The sequence below is a fragment of the Cajanus cajan genome, chromosome 11, assembly GCF_000230855.2.
Source record: "Cajanus cajan strain Asha chromosome 11, NIPB_CcT2T_4, whole genome shotgun sequence".
Classification (NCBI taxonomy): Eukaryota; Viridiplantae; Streptophyta; class Magnoliopsida; order Fabales; family Fabaceae; genus Cajanus; species Cajanus cajan.
The window spans coordinates 22,437,624-22,458,488 of NC_138527.1; the positions used below are offsets into that span (position 1 = coordinate 22,437,624).

Below are 20,865 nucleotides of genomic sequence, written 5' to 3' on the forward strand. Positions count from 1 at the left end.
GGAATGGAGACGTACCTAGACTAGAGTGGCGTGAAGTATTGTACCAATATTCAGCGAGATGCAAGAACCGATACCAGGTACGGGGTAGGTCACCAGCAAAATAGCAGAGGTAAGTTTCCAACGACCGGTTCAAGACCTCGGTTTGACCATCGATTTGACGATGGTAGGCTGAGTTGAAACATAGAGTTGTGCCTTGCATGCGAAAAAGCTCTTTCTAAAAAGCACTAATAAAGATAGGGTCACGATCGAAAACAATGGACTTTGGTACTCCATGAAGACGACAAATGTCCACCATGAAACATTGGGCCAGTTATGGAGCAGAAAATTTGGCAAGTGAGGCTATGAAGTGGGCGAACTTGCTGAGCCTATCACACAAAACCCAGATAGTGGTGTGGCCAAAAGATTTAGGTAAATGGGTGATAAAGTCCATTGTAATTTCTCCCCAAACCCGTTTTGGTGTGGTTAAAGGTTGTAATTAGCCAAGTGGTTTCTGTGGGTTTTATTTGTTGCATTGGCAGGTGGAACATTGGCAGATGAAGGTTCTGGTGTCAGCATCCATTTTTGGCCAATAAAAAGAAGCAAAGAGACGACAAAGAGTTAGTTTCAGACCAGAGTGGCCAGCCAAAGGTGTGCAATGAAACTCACGGATAAGCTTGTGACGGAGATCTGAAAGGTCAGGGACGAATAGGTGTTCCTTGAAAAATAACAGCCCATTGCAGTAGGTGAAGTTGTAGTTATGCGTAATGTCCTGTAACAATTTGTGTTTGATTGTTTGGCCCCTGGTGGTGTGATTATAATAGTTTTGCCATTTGTGGATGAAGGATGCAACCGGAGATGATACAGAAAGAACCAACATGGTGGGTGGTTCCAGTTGGGACAAAGCATCAGCAACCATATTCTACTTACCAGGCCTGTATAAAATGTCAAAGTGAAACCCCAAAAATTTAGTGGCCCATTTCTGTTGTGCTGGGGTGTGAATAGATTGCGAGAGTAAGTTTTTTAAACTCTGTTGATCAGTAATAATCTAAAAATGTTGTCCAATGAGATATTGTCGCCATTTTTTTAGAGCCTCTGTGATGGCATACATTTCTCTTATATAAACTGATTCGCTCTGCATTTTTGGACAGAGTTTCTTACTGAAGAAGTCTAACGGATGGCCCCGTTAAGAAAGGACAACTCCAACTGCAATGGCAGAAGCATCAGTTTCAAGCTTTTGGGCGTCCTCTGTCCATGTAAAATTATGAGATTTAAGTAAATTGGTGAGAGGAGCGGCGATATATAGTAGCATAGTTCTTCACGAAACACCGATAGAAACCTGATTAGCTTAAGAACCCACGTAAAGCCGAGAGAGAACGCGGTGTAGGCCACTCCACAATGGCTTGTATCTTTGTTGAGTCTGGGGATACACCCTGATCATTGATAATATGGCCTAAATACTTAATATAAGTCACACCAAACTCACACTTAGATAATTTGGCATAAAACTGATTAGAAAGTAACAAATTGAGAATAATGTGCAAATGAGTAAGATGGCTATCAAATGATTCACTATAGACCAAAATATCATAAAATAAAAAAAAAACTAAAACAAATTTTTCGTAAATATGGTATGAGTAAATCATTCATGGTTGCCTGAAAAGTGGAAGGAGCATTTGACAATCCAAAAGGCATCACCAAAAATTCATAATATGGCCATCAAATGTCCTAAAAACTGTTTTTTAAGTATAAGAGGGAGCAACTCGTATTTGGTGATAACCTGAATGCAAATGAATTTTAGAAAATACTCGAGCAGCCCCAAGCTCATCAAGCAACTCGTCTATTGTAGGAATAGGGAAATGATCATGAATAGTAATCGCATTAAGAGCCTGCTAATCAACAAAAAATGCCATGTTCCATCCTTCTTTTTAACAAGTAGCACTAGGGAGGAAAACAGGCTAGTGTTGGGTTTGATAATCCCGTCATGAAGCATAGGGGAAATAAGGGAGGTCATGGTGTCTTTTTGAGAGTGTGGGTAACGATATGGTTTGATATTGACAGGATTTGAGGAAGCAATTAATGGAATGTGATGGTCGTGGGGTTGGGATGGGGGAAGGCTGTGAGGTTGTTGGAATATTTGAGAAAAATTTTGGAGGAGGGTGGATAGTCCCTATTGAAAAAATGGAAGAGGTTCGGTAGGGGAAGGGTGAGTGTTAGTGGAAAAAGTTGGTGGGGTAGTAACCGAGCTTATGGTTAAAAGGTGAAAAGAGGCAATGAAATATTGATGAAGTAATTGGCAAACTTGATGGAAAGAAGCTTGGGTGGGGTTATGAAGGGTCTCACCCGTAATAGTAATAGGCATAGAATGGTGATTAAAGGTGAAGGAAGGGATCAAAAAATCTGCCTGAACAGGACCTAAGGTGCGTAACCAAGCCAAGCCTAAAACTACATCAACCCCCTCAATGAGAAAGAGGTATAAGGGTACCTGAAAGGTCTGTTGTTGAAAGGATATGGCAACCTGGGGGCAGTAGTCTTGGCAAAGAATGTGGGCGCCATTGCCAACCATTACCTTAAAAGGGGGAGTGGGTTGAGTGGATAAATATAAATGTTTAGCTAGGCGAGGTTGGATTATATTGTGGGAACTCCCAATATTAATTAACACCATGACTCACTGTCCATTGATGGTACCATGGAATTTGAGGGTTTGAGGGGATGGTAAACTCGTGAGTGCTTGTGGGGATAAATGAAAATGTAGGGGTGGGTCAGTTGGTAAAGTCTCAGATTCAGGTTGGAAATTTGGATCAAGGGTTTCTACCTCATCATGAAGTAAAAGAAGGAATCGAGGGGAAGAACATTTATGCCCGGGAAAAAACTTTTCATCAAAATTGTAGCATAAACCAGCAGTACGACGTTCTTGCATTTGTTGGGTGGAAAGGCATTTGACGGGTAGTGTATTTGGGGTAAGGGTAGGGGAATTTTGTGGTGTGTTGGTGGAAGGTATTTTAGAAGAAGAGGTGGTGGTGGTGGAAGAATAGGTATGGGAACAGAAAGGTTTAGGGCATAGATCCTTCAATTTGTCCTCTACCAATTTAGCAAAGCCCATGGCCTGGGACACAATTTGGGGTTTTAAAATAGCCAACTCTTTTTGAATGTCCAGTGAAAGGCCAGATATGAAACAATTTCGAATAACAACTGGGTCTACACCTAATACTTGGTTATTCAATTTTTCAAAAGCAGTCTGATAATCAGTAATAGTACCTATTTGCTTTAATTTGAATAAGGTGGCCTGAGGGTTTTCATATGAAGAAGGACCAAAACGGACTTCCAATGCATGACTAAATGATAGCCAATCACCCAACTGTTGATTGTAAAACATCCATTTGAACCATGCGAGGGCATCACCACACATATAAAAAGCAGCAAGAGACACACCCTGCTCCCAAGGAACTTGATAGAGAATGAAATATTGATCAACTTGAAAAAGCCAATCAAGTGGGTCTTGACCATTAAACATAGCTAGCTGTAGTTTAGGGGGACGAATAATGGTGGGGTATGGTTGGTGGTGGTTAGGAGGGTGGGGAATACCTAAAGGTTGGAGGGAGGGAATAGTTGTGGGAAATGAGTTTTGTGGATATGCAGTGGGAGGGTTTGAGATGTGAAAATAGACGGTATTGTGGGAAAGGATAGGGAGGAATGTGGTGAAGGTGAAGGTATGGGAAGGGATATAGAAGGTGAGGGATCGGGTGGGTGAATATGTTGGGGAAAATGTTCCAAAAATATGGCCATGAGTGTGGTGAGGGAATCATGACGAGACTCTTAGGTTTGGTGTTGAAGGTCCAACTGGGATTGGAGAGCATTAAGCTTCTCTGTGAGTGCCAAAATAGCCTCATCGGTCGGCTTTGGGTTGGTTTCCTTTCGAGGAGGCATGAGCGGCAACAAGGAAAGCACCAATGATAGGATTCAAGTTGATGAGAGCTAGGGCTACACTAGTATTACTAAATAAAGAAAAGCTAATTCAGGAAAATGATATTCTCTGCCCATTCAATTAACCCGAGCGTACATATATAGGTGCTTAGAAAATATCTAATGGACACTAGTCTTGTAAGATCAAGGGTTGGAAATTATTCTAAAAAAACAACTGAAACAAAAAAGGAATAATTGGGCTAGCCTATGCATTAGATATAGTCTCTCATCCAAGCTGGTGATTTAGTGTATCTTTTGGGCCTATCAAGGTGAGAAGGTTTGAACATGAAGGCGAGAAGCTACGTGAAGGGTATTCCACAAGCTCTCGTGAATCCACATTATCACTTATGGATCCTATGAGTATTTGTGAAGGTGAGAAGCTCTCGTAAAGGGTATTTTAATCAGGCATGCTCTCGTGTTCATCTTCATCTCCAACTTTTGTTCTTCCTTTTTGCTTCACCAACTGACTTCATCTTTTGCTTTTGCATCCAACGAGCAATTTGTTATGGTTTTTGTTGTTGGCATTTCTTTGATTCAACTTCATCCACAACTTTTGTTCATCATCTATATAAGTACAAATCTACATTTATTTTAACTTATTTTGGTTTGTTTTTTGCACATTCATATAATAACTATATAGACCTACAAATGCATGCATAATAGTGTGTTTGAAATATTGATGGAAGAATTGATTTGTTGGTTAGAGAATATTATAGATTAATCATAGATGTTAAAATTCTAAAAAAAATAGATTAAAATTTAGGATGTAAAAATTTTATTGCATATAAAAAAGTGAATAGTAGTTTCATACTATCTTTACGAGTTCACTAATAGTAACTTCATACTATGTAAATATTCTCTTGCCTCATAGGTTTCAATATTATATATTGAGATACCATAACTCGCGGATGTAAAGAACACATCTTTAACTATTCTCTTACCTTAGTATTAAGATGGTTGAAATGATGCACATATTTTATATTTAGTTGTATAAATTATTCTATCACATTTTATTTATTTATTTATTTTTATTTTAAGTCATTTTTTTTATACTGTAATGCCAACAAGAGGAAAAGAAAGACAAAAACAACTACTCCCGTAGCACGGGGAGACCCATGCATCAACAAAGAGCTGGGCCTCTAACACAATTAGAGGATTTTCGAGTTCCATAAGTGCAATCCTAGAATTAGGTCCCATCTTAACAAGCATGTCTACGCACATATTTCCTTCCCTCCAATAATAAGCTAGACTAAGAGCCCATAGTTTGGCCATTAATTCTATTTGTATTTTAAATCTATGTATATTATGTTAAGTAGTAAATAAATGAGTGATTATGTTAGATTATTGAGACATTATATCTTATTTATGTAAAGTTTAATTAATCGTATGTTTAAATTTAAATGGTCACTGACATACCTAATTGGTAAGAAGATTTGTGCAATGCACGAATAACAAACATGACAATGACATGTTGGATGAAGAGGAAATAATAAATAATTGAATGGATTTGAATATGTCAATATTAAGTCATGATCAACACAAGTTGAATAAAAGGATGAAAATAGCTACAATAATTTTATTGTATTATGTTGGACATGCATTACATGTCATGTAATTTCTATTGTCAAGAGTAAAAATTTCTCTTAATAATTATGATAAGAGACTAGAGATGTCATAAGTTAATGAATTATCTAGTTCACCCATTTGTGTCATAAACTAAAAGGTACAATAATTGTTAAAAATACTATACACTCAATAGTAGAAGAGCAAGTGACAAGGTTTTTACATATTTTAGGTCAGATGGAAAAAATAGAACGATATCATTCTTTTTTCATCAATATGATGAAAGAGTTAGTTGATACTTCCACAATGTGATGCAGTCAATTATTACATTAGAGGAAAAAATTTTGGTCTAACCATTAAGTATGGAAGTTTCACCACATATACTTAATAATAAAAGATTTTATCCTTTTTCAAGGTACCTTTATTTTATGTTAAACCTTCAATGAATATTAGACAATTCAATTTATTGGCGGATATTTTTAAAAATTTGTTTAAAAAAGGATTGTCTAGATGTTATTAATGGTAACACCATGTACGAGTAATGGTCCCAAAGTCTAATGCCCTTCATTTACGAGGTAGGAAGAATATCTCATGAGAAGGGACTCACATTCATTTTAGATTTGAAATGAAAAAAAAAAAAAAAAATACTCAATCAAACAAATCTAAATCAATTCAACCCAATTTAATTTGTGTACTTTAAATTTCGAATTCTTCCCATAAATCCAATCCAATTCAATGAAAACCCTGAATCCCCTAATTTTGATAAGACATACTTTTATTTTTTTATTACTCTTTTGAATTATAGATTGGTGTTTCACCTACAGCTCATGCACATTGCTAATCTATCATTGATTTCCAATGAAAGTAGTTTTGAGAAGGTGAAGATGTCTCCCCGCAGCGCATAATCCGAAAACATTGGAGTTTGATTTTTATTGGCGAAGCAAGACAAAGACCAAAATGGAACAGAAATAGAATTGACCAAGTAAAATGCTCTTACAATTTTGGTGGGACATGGGAAAGTCACAATTTCACAACGGTTCTAGCTTTGTTCGCGCATGTTAGTTATGCTTTGCCACCTTATTATATGCCACTTTCTTCTCTTCCATTCTTACTCATCAAACACCACACACACACACACACTCCTTCTCTTTCTTCTTCTTCTTCTTTCGTATTTGTTCTTCTCTTCTGTGTGTTAGTTTTTGGTTGAGTGGCAAGTAACGATGACGGACATCACTGACGACATAGCGGAGGAAATCTCATTCCATCTCTTCGATGATGACTGTAGATTGTTGGGAAACCTTCTCAAAGACATTTTGCAGAGAGAGGTTGGCACCACCTTCGTTGACAAGCTTGAAAAAATTCGAGTCCTTTCACAGGTTTTGCTCTCTCTCTTTTACCAATTTTTAATTTTTATCAATACCCCACTTTTTCTATTTTGAGAGTTTTTAATGGGTTTGCTTGCTTTACTTGTTCCTAGAATAGTGGGTTGGCGTTGTTAATGATTTTAACGTTGTTTTTGAGTTTTTTTAGTGATGGGGTTTATCTGTTTTTTTTTTTTTGGTTGTGATGTGATCACAGTTTTAAGGGGACCCTGTAATGCTTTTAAGTTTTAACGTTCATTTCATGTTTTTTCAATGATGGGGTTCGTCTTCTTCGTTTTTTTCCCTTGGGGTGGGGTGGTTCTTGTTTTTGTGATTTTTCATCACTGTTTTCTGTGGACTCTGTTTGGTTGTTTAGAGAGTGGATAGTGGAAGCACAAGGTTATTAATAATTTTAACGTTGATTTTTGTGATTCTTCAGTGTTACTGTTGGGGTTCGTGTCTTTTTTTTTTTCCTTCTTTTTTTCTTGTCATGATTTCATCACTTTTCTTAACAAGGACACTATTTGGTTGTGGAGAAAGTGGATCGAGGTTGAAAAATGATATGCATTTTGCATGTAGTGTTTCGTAAATGCATGCATGTGGGGTTAATATTATAAGAAAAGACTCAAATCATGACTAGACTAAACCTTTTATGGTGGAAATTTGATTGCATATTATTTTAAGTAGTGTTTGGGTTCATCAAGTTATGAAATCTTCAACATTAAACGTTAAATTTGGAAATTTAATTGGTCTCAGTTACCTAACGAGCTGCAACACTTACAAAAAGTGCAAAGACTATTTACTCTATCATCCGATTACGAATCGTCCTATAATTGGATACTGACTTTTTTTTTTTTTTTTTTATAATAATTACCGTAAAAGTTATACCTAAATTTCTAACTCGTTGAGTGTGTAAAAATCTTTACTTTCGCCAACAATCTAGGAATTGAAAATTCCTTATCATTCTTTTTTTTTTCCTTTTTGTCTCTAGAGTGCTTGTAATATGAGACAGGCAGGGATTGAGGACATGGCTGAGCTACTGGAAAAACAATTGGCTTCAGAGTTGTCCAAGATGACACTAGAAGAAGCTCTAACACTTGCTCGTGCCTTTAGCCATCATCTTACTTTGATGGGTATAGCTGAAACCCACCATAGGTATTCATTCTGGTCTCCAACTATTGGTCTCTTATTATTCTATTAGTTCATAGTTTGTCTTATCCTTCTTTGCCTCTTCCACATTGATAATGCAATTTTGGTTCAGCTCTCAGCAAAAATACTCTAGAATAAGTTGAACCGTAGGCTAATAACAACCAACATTCCCCCGAATACTATTCTATACATGATTTCTTCAGTAGAATAGTCTTGAACATGTTATGTTTGTGTAGGGTTCGTAAAGGAGGAAATTTGGCTTATGTTGCAAAATCTTGCGATGATATCTTTAACCAGTTGTTGCAAGCTGGTGTTTCTCCTGATGATCTTTATAGCACAGTTTGCAAGCAGGTATGTTGTTTTGTTCCTTATGTATTTTTAATCTGCATAGTCTAAGAAGTATAGATGACAACAAGTAAATATGAATTTTCAATATCCATGCACTACGTAAGCTGAGATTACTTGTTGTCTTGTTGATTTAGTGAAACATTATGTGCTTATTGTGAGTGGTTGCAGCATAATCTGGTTCTAATTTCTATTATTCAAAATCCAATGTCATTTTTGTTGCTACAGGAGGTGGAAATCGTTCTCACAGCTCATCCGACTCAAATTAATCGCCGTACCTTGCAATACAAACACATTAAAATTGCTGTAATTTTTTTTTTATTTTATCTTTTTTTAAGTAAAATTATTGTAGGTTTCAGCCTTGACCTTTATGATATAATGTCAAATATTCTGCAAGTGTTTTGTCTCTTACTACTTTTTCACCTTCATGCAGCATCTTTTAGATTATAATGATCGACCTGATCTTGGCCCTGAAGATCGAGATATGGTTATCGAAGATCTGGTATGTTCTTGAATCGTATTACCGGTTTACTTAACTACCAGTGTTTGTACCCCACAGATAAAAATGCACCTATGATTTAGGGCGGTATATCATATCTTTATGTGAAAAGGGTCGTGGAATTTCTTTTCCTAGCACACTTTCTTCTTTTCTCATAAATCATATTGGGTTTTTTAGGTAAGAGAGATAACTTCAATATGGCAGACAGATGAGCTTAGGCGCGAGAAACCCACACCAGTTGATGAAGCCAGGGCTGGTAAGTTGCTTGAGTAAATAGTATTATATGTTAGAGCATCTCTAAAAAAAGTTGCTTATGGTGTTTTCAAACTTAATGAACCAGTTCTTAAGGATTGCTCCAGTGATGAAAAAACTTGTTAAAGTCCTTAAATCCCATGTGGCATTGTACGACTCACCAAAAGTGAGTTAAGCCACTCCATGTTTGCATTGTTGGAGATACTCCTAAAAATTAAACCTTTTATAACAATCTGCCTCTTAGCTTAAGTTTTCTTGGTTGTTCAATGACAATGTTCTATGGCCGTTTTGACCAAGTTCTCAAGAGTTTTGTCCCTCTTGTACCCAAAAGGCTTTTACATGAACACCTAATATCTTAATCTTTTAGGAGATACAGTCCTTGACATTTTATATGTTAGCTCTTGCATGATTTGATTCACTGTTGAGAAAAAAGAAGTGGAAGAACCCCTTGGTTTATTTTTTTCAATTCTCCCAGGATTGAATATTGTGGAGCAATCACTCTGGAAAGCTGTTCCTCATTATTTACGTCGAGTTAGCAGCGCTTTAAAGAAGGTCTAATCTTTAATTTGTGCCAATTAACTTGTACATTCTTTGCCTAAAACATTTTCAATACAACTTACCCTTCCTTGCAGCACACGGGAAAACCACTTCCATTGACTTGCACTCCCATTAAGTTTGGATCTTGGATGGGAGGTGATAGAGACGGAAACCCAAATGTGACAGCAAAGGTAGCAAAATTTCAAATATCCATTCATGCTGCCTGTACTTTTACTATGCAATTTCATTTTCTCAATAACCAATGAGTCTTTCTCAACAGGTGAGGAGTTTACAAGTAGTGGAAACATATTTGAATCTGTTATACCATTATATTATTGACAACCTAAAGATGTCCAGTATGCTTGTCATTATGAAAAGTGCACGTTTAATGATGATTAAATTGGGAAAACTAAAGACAAAAATGGCTGAGATTTTAACATGTGAAGTATTTTCTTGGATCTTTGCCAATGTTGTACTTTCTAGTCAAATTTTATATTGTCTCAGGCCAGGATAAAAAAAGAGGTGGGCTGTTTTAGGTTGTTATTAGCCAATATAAAATTATGTTGAATGTGTTTTTAGGCGTGAACACTCTCAGAATTTGGGTTTTAACCGAACCCAATGACATGGTGTCATCCATGAAGCTAGCATCACTATTGTTCTTATTATTCTTTAGAAAAGAACAACAAAATGGTTTTTATAGAAAATATTTCAGAATTTTTTTAATAGAAATTTTAGTTTTTGATAGAGAATAATTGATCCATGTTTTTACTCCATCAAGTGTGGGATAAAGCTTGATAGTTGTTATCGTCAATGCTATAGTTGAAGGATGTGTTTTGTGTAGGGATATAAATAAAGTTTACATCATTAAAATAAGAGGAGAAATAAATGTATATAAAGCATACACATACTCCATTGGAAAGAGGTCTTTTGGGTGATGACTAAAAATAAAATTATGAGAGTATAAATTCAAAATGGACAATATCTTACTTACCATAATTACCAGAATTTTTCTCTCTTATTAGGAGAGGGATTTTTTGCAGAATATTTTTGTGTTTTTCATTTGATCCTGGAATTCAAACTTTTGTGAAGTCTCACATCACATGCCTCAATTCTCCGGATGCAGCTTATGTATCTATTGGGCAACTTCACTTATAGCCAATTGGTCTTAAGTTGGAATCTAACAATGATTGTGTAATTGGTTTTCCTTTTGTTCTTCAGGTCACAAAAGATGTTTCACTTCTATCAAGATGGATGGCAATTGACCTCTATGTTCGGGAAGTGGATAGCATGAGATTTGAGTTATCCATGAACCGGTGTAGCGATAAGCTGTTAAGACTAGCACATGAAATTCTAGAAGGTTTGTCTGTTTAGTTTTGTGTATTTCCAAATGCTAACAAGAATAGCAATCATCTTTGTTTCTATATCACGTGACTGCTGGATATGGTTTGTCAGAAAGTAACACTGGTTCATGTATACAGGCAAATTGAAACACCTAAAAGCAGTAGATAGTACGTGACTGTGTGTTTTAGCCTTCTACTTTTCTCTTGTTTCCAAAGACATCAACCTGTTAACATTTACTACACTCCACTCTCAAATCACATCCAATTGAATGACACGAGGTTGACTATAGTTGCATATGTGTGGTAAAATATTTGAGGTCATTTTATATGTTTCCCAAGAAAATTTTTTTTCAAGAAGGCAACAAAATCTGCTTTTTGAAGGGGCAAGTTTTCTTTTAGGATGACAATTGTTTGTAGAAAATATTTTAAACTTTGTAATGAATCAGACTGTAACATAGGTATGATATGATATTTGAGGATGCAGTACAAGTGAAATGGTCATCTATTTATTGTTCTATTTATGAATGTCTTAACATAATTAACTGCATATGTTACTTCATGAATTGTTCTAAATTATGGTGTGTCACTTTTATATCCTCAAAGATATGTTTGATACTCTTTCAATCCAATTTTAAGAGTTGGTGATCACTTTATCTTTAGAAACTAACAATGAGGAGGATCGCCGTGAACATTGGAATGAATCTGTGAGTAGAAGTCAATTCAAAAGTCCTAATCAACAAGCTTTACCATTTCCAACTAAACTTCCATCTGGAGCTCATTTACCCTCTTGTGCTGGTACATATAATTTTCCTCAAAGTTGTTGTCTAGTTTTTTGTTTGCAAATTGTGTTTTTTAATGTCATGTTTTTTTCTTCTAGAACCACACAATAGTATTTACATGTCACATGTGACTTCTAACTAATAATGTTTAATTAAGGAATGGTGCCTCTTGCTAATGGCATGAATAAACGAATTGGAATCCCTCCAATCCTAAAAAATAACTTCTCAGTTCATGCTGTCACGCATGAAGAATAAATTGCATTTTTATTCATGTTGACATATATAAATTTCTGAACCAATCAAGAAGTACATGTTATAAACATATTATGTATTAGTACAGAGTTCTTGTTTGAATGTTTTATTTCATGTAGAAAAGGGTGGATCTGAGCATCCCAGACTCATGCCAGGAGCTGATCAAAAGAAACCCAATCACAAGGTAGATCAATTCAGTAGCTTTCTGAATTTTCCATTTAATCCTAGATAATACACGTGTACATATATTCGCTGATAGGATGGTGGGATTTCAAGTTCAACTGAGAGCAATAGTGGCAATCGCAATGTTCGTTCATCAATACCAATTTCACCAAGTTCCAGTGCTACTTCATTAGCTTCAATGACACGCTCTCCTTCTTTCAACTCTAGTCAACTTCATGCTCAGAGGAAATTGTTTGCAGAATCCCAGATAGGAAGAACCAGTTTTCAGAAGCTTTTGGAGCCAAAGCTCCCTCAGTTTCCTGGAATTGCTCCTTATAGAGTTGTTCTTGGACATGTAAAAGATAAGGTATTACTTCAGATATACTTCAGTGTTACATCAAAATTGGTTGCATGGACACAATTGTTCAATTTCTGCTGTCGAATTTTCTACAAGAATATGTTGCTTGTTTCCTAGGAGTTATTAAGCTTTATAACCTAGCATGGCTTTAAATGAAACTCAGCGGACTGTAGTTTGAAAATGAAATAAATGATCTTGCGTAACTTTTTTTATGGTTTTTTTGTTTGGGTTGGTCGAAAGACATTTTAGTTTAGAAGTGCAGTTGCATGGAAAATGATTTTGAAAGATAGAGAATTCAAATTCTCACAGTACCTAACACCATTGTCCATTATTCTTGTCTTTTATATTTATTCACGTTGTTGCCTTTATTTTTCCTTTAGATAAAAAGACAGGTGGTTATGAAAACAAGTGAGCAGAACCATTGAGGAATGATATTAATGCAGAAAATGTTGTGGCAAACAAAACTATACAAGATTGATTTCAGCATATATTTATACTTTTTGTATTACTTCTAGCTAAAGTGTGAAGGACTTTTTAACTTGAGTGTTGACATTGCGGATTTGAAATTCAATTTCCAAATAAATGTCTATATATAGAATGACAGATTGCAGACTCATCTTGGATGGATCATTAATTTATATGCATTATTAGGAGCTACACTGGATATGATGAAAATCATATTGCTTTTTGGTTAAAGACAGTTAAATTTACTTATTTAGAGATCAAGCTTATTTGCATGTCATTTTGTGCATTGTTAGAAAAATATCTTTTCCAGTTTTGATTTGAATATTTGTCCAATCCACGGAGAATTTGTACCTGGGGTGCCATTAAGGCAAATTCACGTCTCATTAACTGGTAATCTGAATTTGTCAATCTAGTATAAGATAGTAACTTCATCCATATATTTTTTTCATGTGTTTAGCTTGTTAAAACTCGTAGATGGTTGGAGCTTCTTATTGAGGATGGTCCATGTGAGCATAATCCTATGGATTATTATGAAACAACAGAGCAACTTTTGGAACCTCTGCTTCTTTGTTATGAATCTCTGGTACTCATTGTTTCCAACTTTCTTTTCCCTCTAAGGTGGTTGTCCAAAAATTATTATTTAACTCTACATTTCTCCAGCAATCATGTGGATCTGGGGTGCTAGCTGATGGTCGACTTGCTGATATAATTCGAAGAGTTGCTACCTTTGGCATGGTGTTAATGAAGCTTGATTTGCGTCAAGTATGTTCAAATTTTTTTGCTCATTATTGTTTGGATATTTAGTTGTGGCCTGAAACTAGCAGTGTGACAGGAATCTGGCAGACATGCTGAAACACTAGATGCAATTACAAGGTATTTGGATATTGGTAAATACAGTGAATGGGATGAAGAAAAGAAACTGGACTTCTTAACTAAAGAGTTGAAAGGGAAGAGGCCACTGGTTCCAGTTAGTATAGAGGTGAGATGGTTAGAATGTTGAACCAAATGATACCTTTACAAGCTTTACAAGCTCTTTATCCAGTATAGGATAGTAAAACATTTTACTTTTAGAAAAGGAAAGTTGATATTTAAAAATTTAAAGCTATTCTATTGATTGAAGTTTGAGACTTGAGAGTTTATTTTGTATTACTTGAGTCTGCAATTTTTATTGGTTCTATCTTATCAATAACATGCTTTATGGTCATTTTAGGTTTAAAGTGGAAGAGGATGATTATTTTGATGCTAAACTCTTGAACTCTGAAGTTCGTTTTTCCTGTAAACCATATCTACTACTACACTTCAAGTAATTTCAAAGCCTGCTATTGGTCAATTCAAACTCTGATACAAATTTCCCCAAAATATGGACTAACACTCCTTCTCTAACTGCCCATATCAGCTAATATTACAACCATCAGCTATTTCGATTAACCATATGACTTTTCCTAAATTTCATTGAAGCCCATACCTCTTGTCAAGATATCGAACAGAACATGCAACTGCAAATGTGTAAGCAGGGCACTCCAACACTCCTCCTTCATGATATTGTAACCAATGACAACCATTTCATAATTAACCATCTTGTCTAAAAGTAACCAAGTATCTAACTAATTGAGGCTTTGGTTTGATGGGAGTTTCTAAAGTTTAAAATTTAGATCTTAATAATCCAATTGCAATTTTGAAAATATAGTTGTTGACATGATATGTACAATTTAATTTTTTTTTCTCTATTCCATGCTCCCGAGTTTCTGTATCTAAGTGGCATCTTAATCTATTCTTTTTAGGTTTCTCCAGATGTTAGAGAAGTGTTGGATACGTTCCGAACTGCGGCTGAGCTAGGGAGTGATTCATTTGGTGCCTATGTGATCTCTATGGCCTCAAATGTATGATTAACTACTTTGTTACAAATTGTCCCTGCAAAGTTTATATAACTGAATTATTGAAACAGTTTGTGCAATATCGATTCAGATGCTAAACTTCCAAAAAAAAATCAGTGTCTTCTTTTTCTTCCCTTTTTTCTTAATGTTTGATTTTGCCCCAAAAAACAATCAGTTTTGCTACATTATAAATTTAGTTGTCTAATATTTTCTTGGCAATTTAAACTTACGAGGGTACAACTTTGAAACAAAAAATCTAAGGACTAGGATATAATAGTGTTTTAAAAATGTTGTTATTAGCAATAGCATTGGTACTAACGATTTGGATTTGACTTGATTATCAGGCAAGTGATGTTCTTGCAGTAGAGCTTTTGCAGAAGGATGCACGACTTGCTGTTAGTGGGGAGTTAGGAAGAGCATGTCCTGGTGGAACGTAAGTATGGAAATACAACGTTCATGTATGTGTAACTTATTTATCAATTTAAGTAGAAGTTAATTAGAATACACAGACAAAACAACCTAAAGATTTTTATATTGTTATCCAACCATCGACTAACATATAATTGAATGTTGTTGAATTTAGTAATAGTTATTTTAAAAGTCACATCTAGGACAATTTCTAATTGGTTAAAAGTGTAAAAATCTTTATGATGAGAGAGCATTAAAGTGAAACTCTTCTTTTAGCAAAAGGTTAGAATAAAGTGTGAATCGTGTATATTACATGATATCTATACACAGACATTCATGCACGTAAATTTTACATTCTAGTGTGTTTAACAAGCCCAAGAAGCTTATGGTCAATTTTCTTGTCAATGTTTGGAAAATGAATGGCAGGACTTGCCTGATCTTGTTTTGCTTTATTTGTTACAAGGTCAAAAGGAAAGGGTGCTAGGAAAAGTTTTATGATTTCTCTATGAAAAGTTTGTAGTAATTTGCTAGATATTTGGTCCAAAGATCTCCCAACAAAACAAATATTGCTGTTGTTTCATTAGACTGTTTGAGTTTTAACAACAGACGTGTCAAACATAGGTTGCGGGTGGTTCCTCTATTTGAAACTGTGAAGGACCTGAGAGGAGCTGGTTCAGTTATCAGAAAGCTTTTGTCAATAGATTGGTACCGCCAACACGTCATTAAAAACCATAATGGGCATCAAGAGGTACTTTTTAGTTATAGATTCAGTTCATTTATGTTGTAGCTGTGATGGGAATTGTTGCAGTGGTATTATATATATTATATATTTCTTCTATATGCAGGTTATGGTTGGGTATTCTGATTCTGGTAAAGATGCTGGGCGCTTTACTGCTGCTTGGGAACTCTACAAAGCTCAGGAGGATGTTGTGGCTGCATGCAAGGAATATGGTATTAAGGTTACTCTCTTCCATGGCCGTGGAGGGAGTATTGGCCGTGGTGGTGGCCCAACATATCTGGCTATTCAGTCTCAACCACCCGGCTCTGTGATGGTGGGTTTTGCATCTTAACCTTAATTATTACCTGTCACTAATAGTAATTTAACAGTAACACCTTATTGAGTTGACACTAATAGTAATCAAATTTTAACACCGTCATGGGTTGACACTTGACACTTACTGGGGTCACGTTGCTTTGAAAAACACTAACACCCTTCAGTACCATACCAACTTAAGACCTATGAGGCTATGACAGAACTGCTTGGTGCCCAGTTTGGCATGGTCACACCTTGTTTGGATACCATGGTTTCAATTCCTTTACATCTCTTAATAATTCAAAACCTAAATGGACAAACTAGCCTTGAGTGGATCAGAGTTCAACTTTTCATAAAGTCCTCTTAATTGACCTGCCTTCCACTACACATTGTAGTGTCGGTGACAGGGAACAAAAATAGTGACTTTGAATTTTAGAGAAATAAACAAAGAAAAATATTTCTAGAAATCAAAACTATTTTTTTTTTTATTTCACAAGAACTAAAAATAATATTTAAAAATTTTAAGGATGAAAAAAAAATAAAATTACAGGGACTAACATCAAAATTCGTTCATTTTATAGAAATTAAGAACATATTTTAAAAGAAAATGTAATGTCTAGACTATTGAAGTGTTGGTAGGGTAAACGTTAACATAGAAATTGTTAGGATACAAACAAGTCTCATATCAATAAAATAAAACAAGAAATAACAATTTATATAGCACAAACATACTTCAATGATCGAGAGACCTTTTGAGTAATGACTAAAAGCAAAACCGTGAGGGCTAAGGTCCAAAGCAGATAATATCTCATCATTGTGAAATATATTTGTGTAATAACCTTATAAAAATAACACTTTCATAAAATATTCCTCTTAGACAAATACCATAAAAATAATTCCATCTCTGGTATCAGAGCCGCAGGTTAGATTCGGTGACAACCAATAACCCCATAACCCCTCATAACTCATAACATATAATGTGATATATAAAGGTTAGGTCCCTTGTTTGAGAGGATGATTGTTGGGATATAAACAAGTCCTACATTGATAAAATAAAACAAGAAATAAATTTCTTTTGGGTGATGACCAAAAGCAAAACCGTGAGGGTTAAGGCCCAAAGTGGACAATATCTCATCATTGTAGAGTATGCTTGTGTAATAACATTATAAAAAATAACTCTCATAAAATATCCCCTCAGACAAGTACTAATAAAATAACCCCAACAGAAACTTGTTATGCATTCTTGGTCTCTTGTTCATATTGGTATGAGTTGTTGTTGACTATTGAATGTCATCGACCGTGAAATTGTTAAGTTTGAATGTTGTTTAAGCCAATCGATGCTTGAGCCTAGAAGAGCATGTGAAATTTATCATTTCTTGAAAGTCAAGTTATACATTTGTTTGACTATGAACTATAGTTTAGATCATGTTCCCATTTAGTCTCCACTCTCCCGTTTAAGTTGCTATCTGCACAGACATTTCATTGAAAGCAGAATTACAAGCAATGTTCTGAAACCAATGACACAATGTGTTACATGATACATTGTAGGGAACCCTTCGTTCAACTGAGCAAGGAGAGATGGTGCAGGCCAAGTTTGGCCTGCCACAGACAGCTGTTAGACAGCTTGAGATATACACAACAGCTGTGCTACTTGCTACCCTTCGTCCACCTCTCCCGCCAAGAGAAGAAAAATGGCGCAATCTCATGGAAGATATCTCAAAGATCAGTTGCCAGTGTTACCGCAATGTAGTATATGAAAATCCAGAATTCCTGTCCTACTTCCATGAAGCCACACCTCAAGCAGAGCTAGGCTTCCTCAACATAGGCAGCCGCCCCACAAGGCGAAAGAGCACGACCGGAATTGGCCACCTTCGTGCCATTCCGTGGGTGTTTGCATGGACTCAAACCAGGTTTGTCCTTCCAGCCTGGCTTGGAGTTGGAGCAGGCTTGCAAGGTGTTATTGAGAAAGGACAAAGTGATGAGCTAAAGGCCATGTACAAAGAGTGGCCTTTCTTTCAAAGCACAATAGACTTGATTGAGATGGTTTTGGGAAAAGCAGATATTCCTATTGCTAAGCACTATGATGAAGTTCTTGTCTCACAGCAGAGGCAAGAACTTGGAACTCAACTGAGGAATGAGCTCATCACAACTGGCAAGTTTGTGCTAGTGGTTAGTGGCCATGAGAAGCCTCAGGAGAATAACAAGAGCCTAAGGAGGCTTATTGAGAGTAGACTTCCCTTTCTCAATCCCATGAATATGTTGCAAGTAGAGATACTCAAGAGGCTAAGATGTGATGATGACAACCTTAAAGCCAGAGATGCCTTGCTTATCACCATAAATGGTATTGCTGCAGGGATGAGGAACACTGGTTAAGTTCTCAACAACTTAATTATATGCAATTTTCACTCATTCTGTATGTTGTTAACTTGGTCCTTTACACTTTCCCATGTTTATAGGATTATGTATATGCTAATGAAAGATTAATGTTGCCAAAAAGCCTTAGTCAAATTCTTTTTTTTCTACACATAGACATGATTAACATAATTTCAAAATATGATGAAACGTTGTTTTTCTTGCATTTAATTTTATTCCATCTGGATGACTATAGACTGACTTTTTATTATTTTTTGAATTTGAGTCGATAAATCTGAATTTGTGTGGACAATCAAATGTAAATGTCAATTGCGCCAAGGTCATTTGTTAATTAAATTTAAGAAGGCTGATTCCAGGTATTCCTAGTTGTTCTGCAGTGATTGAATTTCTAATTTCCAACATATTCTGTCACTTCTCAGTTCTTATCAAGTTTTTTTTGATAAGTTAATCACTTCCCATCAAGTCAACTGCTTGAATATAACAATTCTGCATCCACCAAGTTGTTCTTTAGCATGATAAACCTTAATTTTGTTTTAATTATTGTTTAAACTTTACTTCTTTTACTAATAAATATAGTCAATTTTAATTTTATTCTAATTATTATTTAAATTTTATCATTTTTTACGAACAATATTTTATTACCAAATTAGAGATAATTTATCTTAAATATTAATCATTCATTTTGTTACAATTATTTTAGAAATATAATAAAAATATGAGTTTAATTACAAAGAAAGAAAAAGAAGAGAATGCCAAAGACAACAAAAAAAATATTTATTTGATATATAAAAAAGTGAGATATGAACATAAAATTAACATATGCACCAAAAACTAATAAATAAGTTTGTTTAAAAATAAATAAATAAATGATTAATATTTCTTCTTTATGAGTAACTTAGTAGTTTAATGTTAATTAATATAAAAGATTGTTTTAAAAGAAATAAAATTTGAAAATTAATTAAGATGAAATTGAAATCACAGTATTTATTTGTAAAGGATAATAAATTTTAAAGATCAATTATAATAAAATCAAATTTTATGATGTTTATTTGCTACTTTAAAGATCAATTGAGATAAAATAAAAGTTTGTAGTCTTTATTCATACAAGAGGCAAAGTTTAGGGAAACTAAATGTTTTTTCCTATTATTATTAATCTCGTATATAAGTAAAGTGTGAGTTGTGAGTGTAGGCATGAATATCCTATGTGGATATGATGTCGAAGGTAGAAATTATTTTAAATGTGGATACTAAGACAAGTTCTATGACACCCTAATGATTATTTTGTGTGTACGAATGTGTATATATATATATATATATAGAAGAATGTATACTTACTTCATTTAATAACTTATATTTTATATTAAATTTTAACAATCTAATCATGAATTAAAATTTTTTAATGCATAGATTAAACTTGTAATTTTTTTTTTTTAAAATTGAAAATTATATAATACTTTGTTATATAGATTCAAATCAATGTATAAAATGTTTGTATGATTATTTGTTAATTTAAATTAATAAAATGAAATATCAAATATTTTTCAAAATTTATATTAATTTATAGACTTGATCTATGTATTAATAATTTTTAATTTAACGATTGGAACCAAAACTTACTCTTAGAATAAGTAGATCTCTCTTTATATATATGAAGAATGGTCCACTTGCTAAACTTATTATTGGAATAAGTGGATCCCTTTCACATATATGAAGAGGGATTCACTTATTCCAAGAGTAATGGTAGACTTACTCTACTTAAATCATATTCTATATGAGATTTCAATAATCTAATTATTAAATTAAGAGTTCCTAATATATAGATAAAATTACAATTTTTTTAAAAATTAAAAATTATGTGATATTTTATTATATAGATTTAAATTAACATATAACATATTTTTATAATTATCTATCAATTTAAACTAATGAAATGAAATATCAATCAATTTTTTAATTTTTTTTTTAAATTTGTAAATTCTATCTATATATTAAAAACTTTTAATTTAATAATTAAATTATTAAAATTTAATATAAAATATGAGTTATTAAATAAAGTAAGTGAAAGAAGCATATAATAAATGTAAAATTTAGATAGTGATAATAGTCTTGAAATTGTGCGAATTTTGTTCCATACCAACAGGTAGCTTTTTGGGCTGGAAAGAGATTTTTTCTGGAA

The 20,865-nt window shown here is 34.3% G+C and overlaps 1 protein-coding gene across 1 annotated transcript; it reads left to right on the forward strand.

Moving 5' to 3' along the window:
• Positions 1-6,597: 6,597 nt before the first annotated feature.
• PPC4 (phosphoenolpyruvate carboxylase 4) lies at positions 6,598-18,921 on the forward strand. Its single transcript, XM_020352255.3, has 20 exons — positions 6,598-6,878; positions 7,855-8,018; positions 8,249-8,363; positions 8,586-8,663; positions 8,791-8,859; positions 9,034-9,112; positions 9,584-9,660; positions 9,741-9,836; positions 10,864-11,002; positions 11,646-11,780; positions 12,136-12,200; positions 12,276-12,545; positions 13,459-13,584; positions 13,662-13,763; positions 13,834-13,980; positions 14,783-14,881; positions 15,220-15,308; positions 15,905-16,031; positions 16,129-16,335; positions 17,865-18,921. The coding sequence occupies exons 1-20, from the start codon at positions 6,723-6,725 to the stop codon at positions 18,687-18,689; spliced, it is 3,165 nt and encodes a 1,054-aa protein (XP_020207844.1). The 5' UTR covers positions 6,598-6,722; the 3' UTR covers positions 18,690-18,921.
• The last annotated feature ends 1,944 nt before the right edge of the window (positions 18,922-20,865 follow it).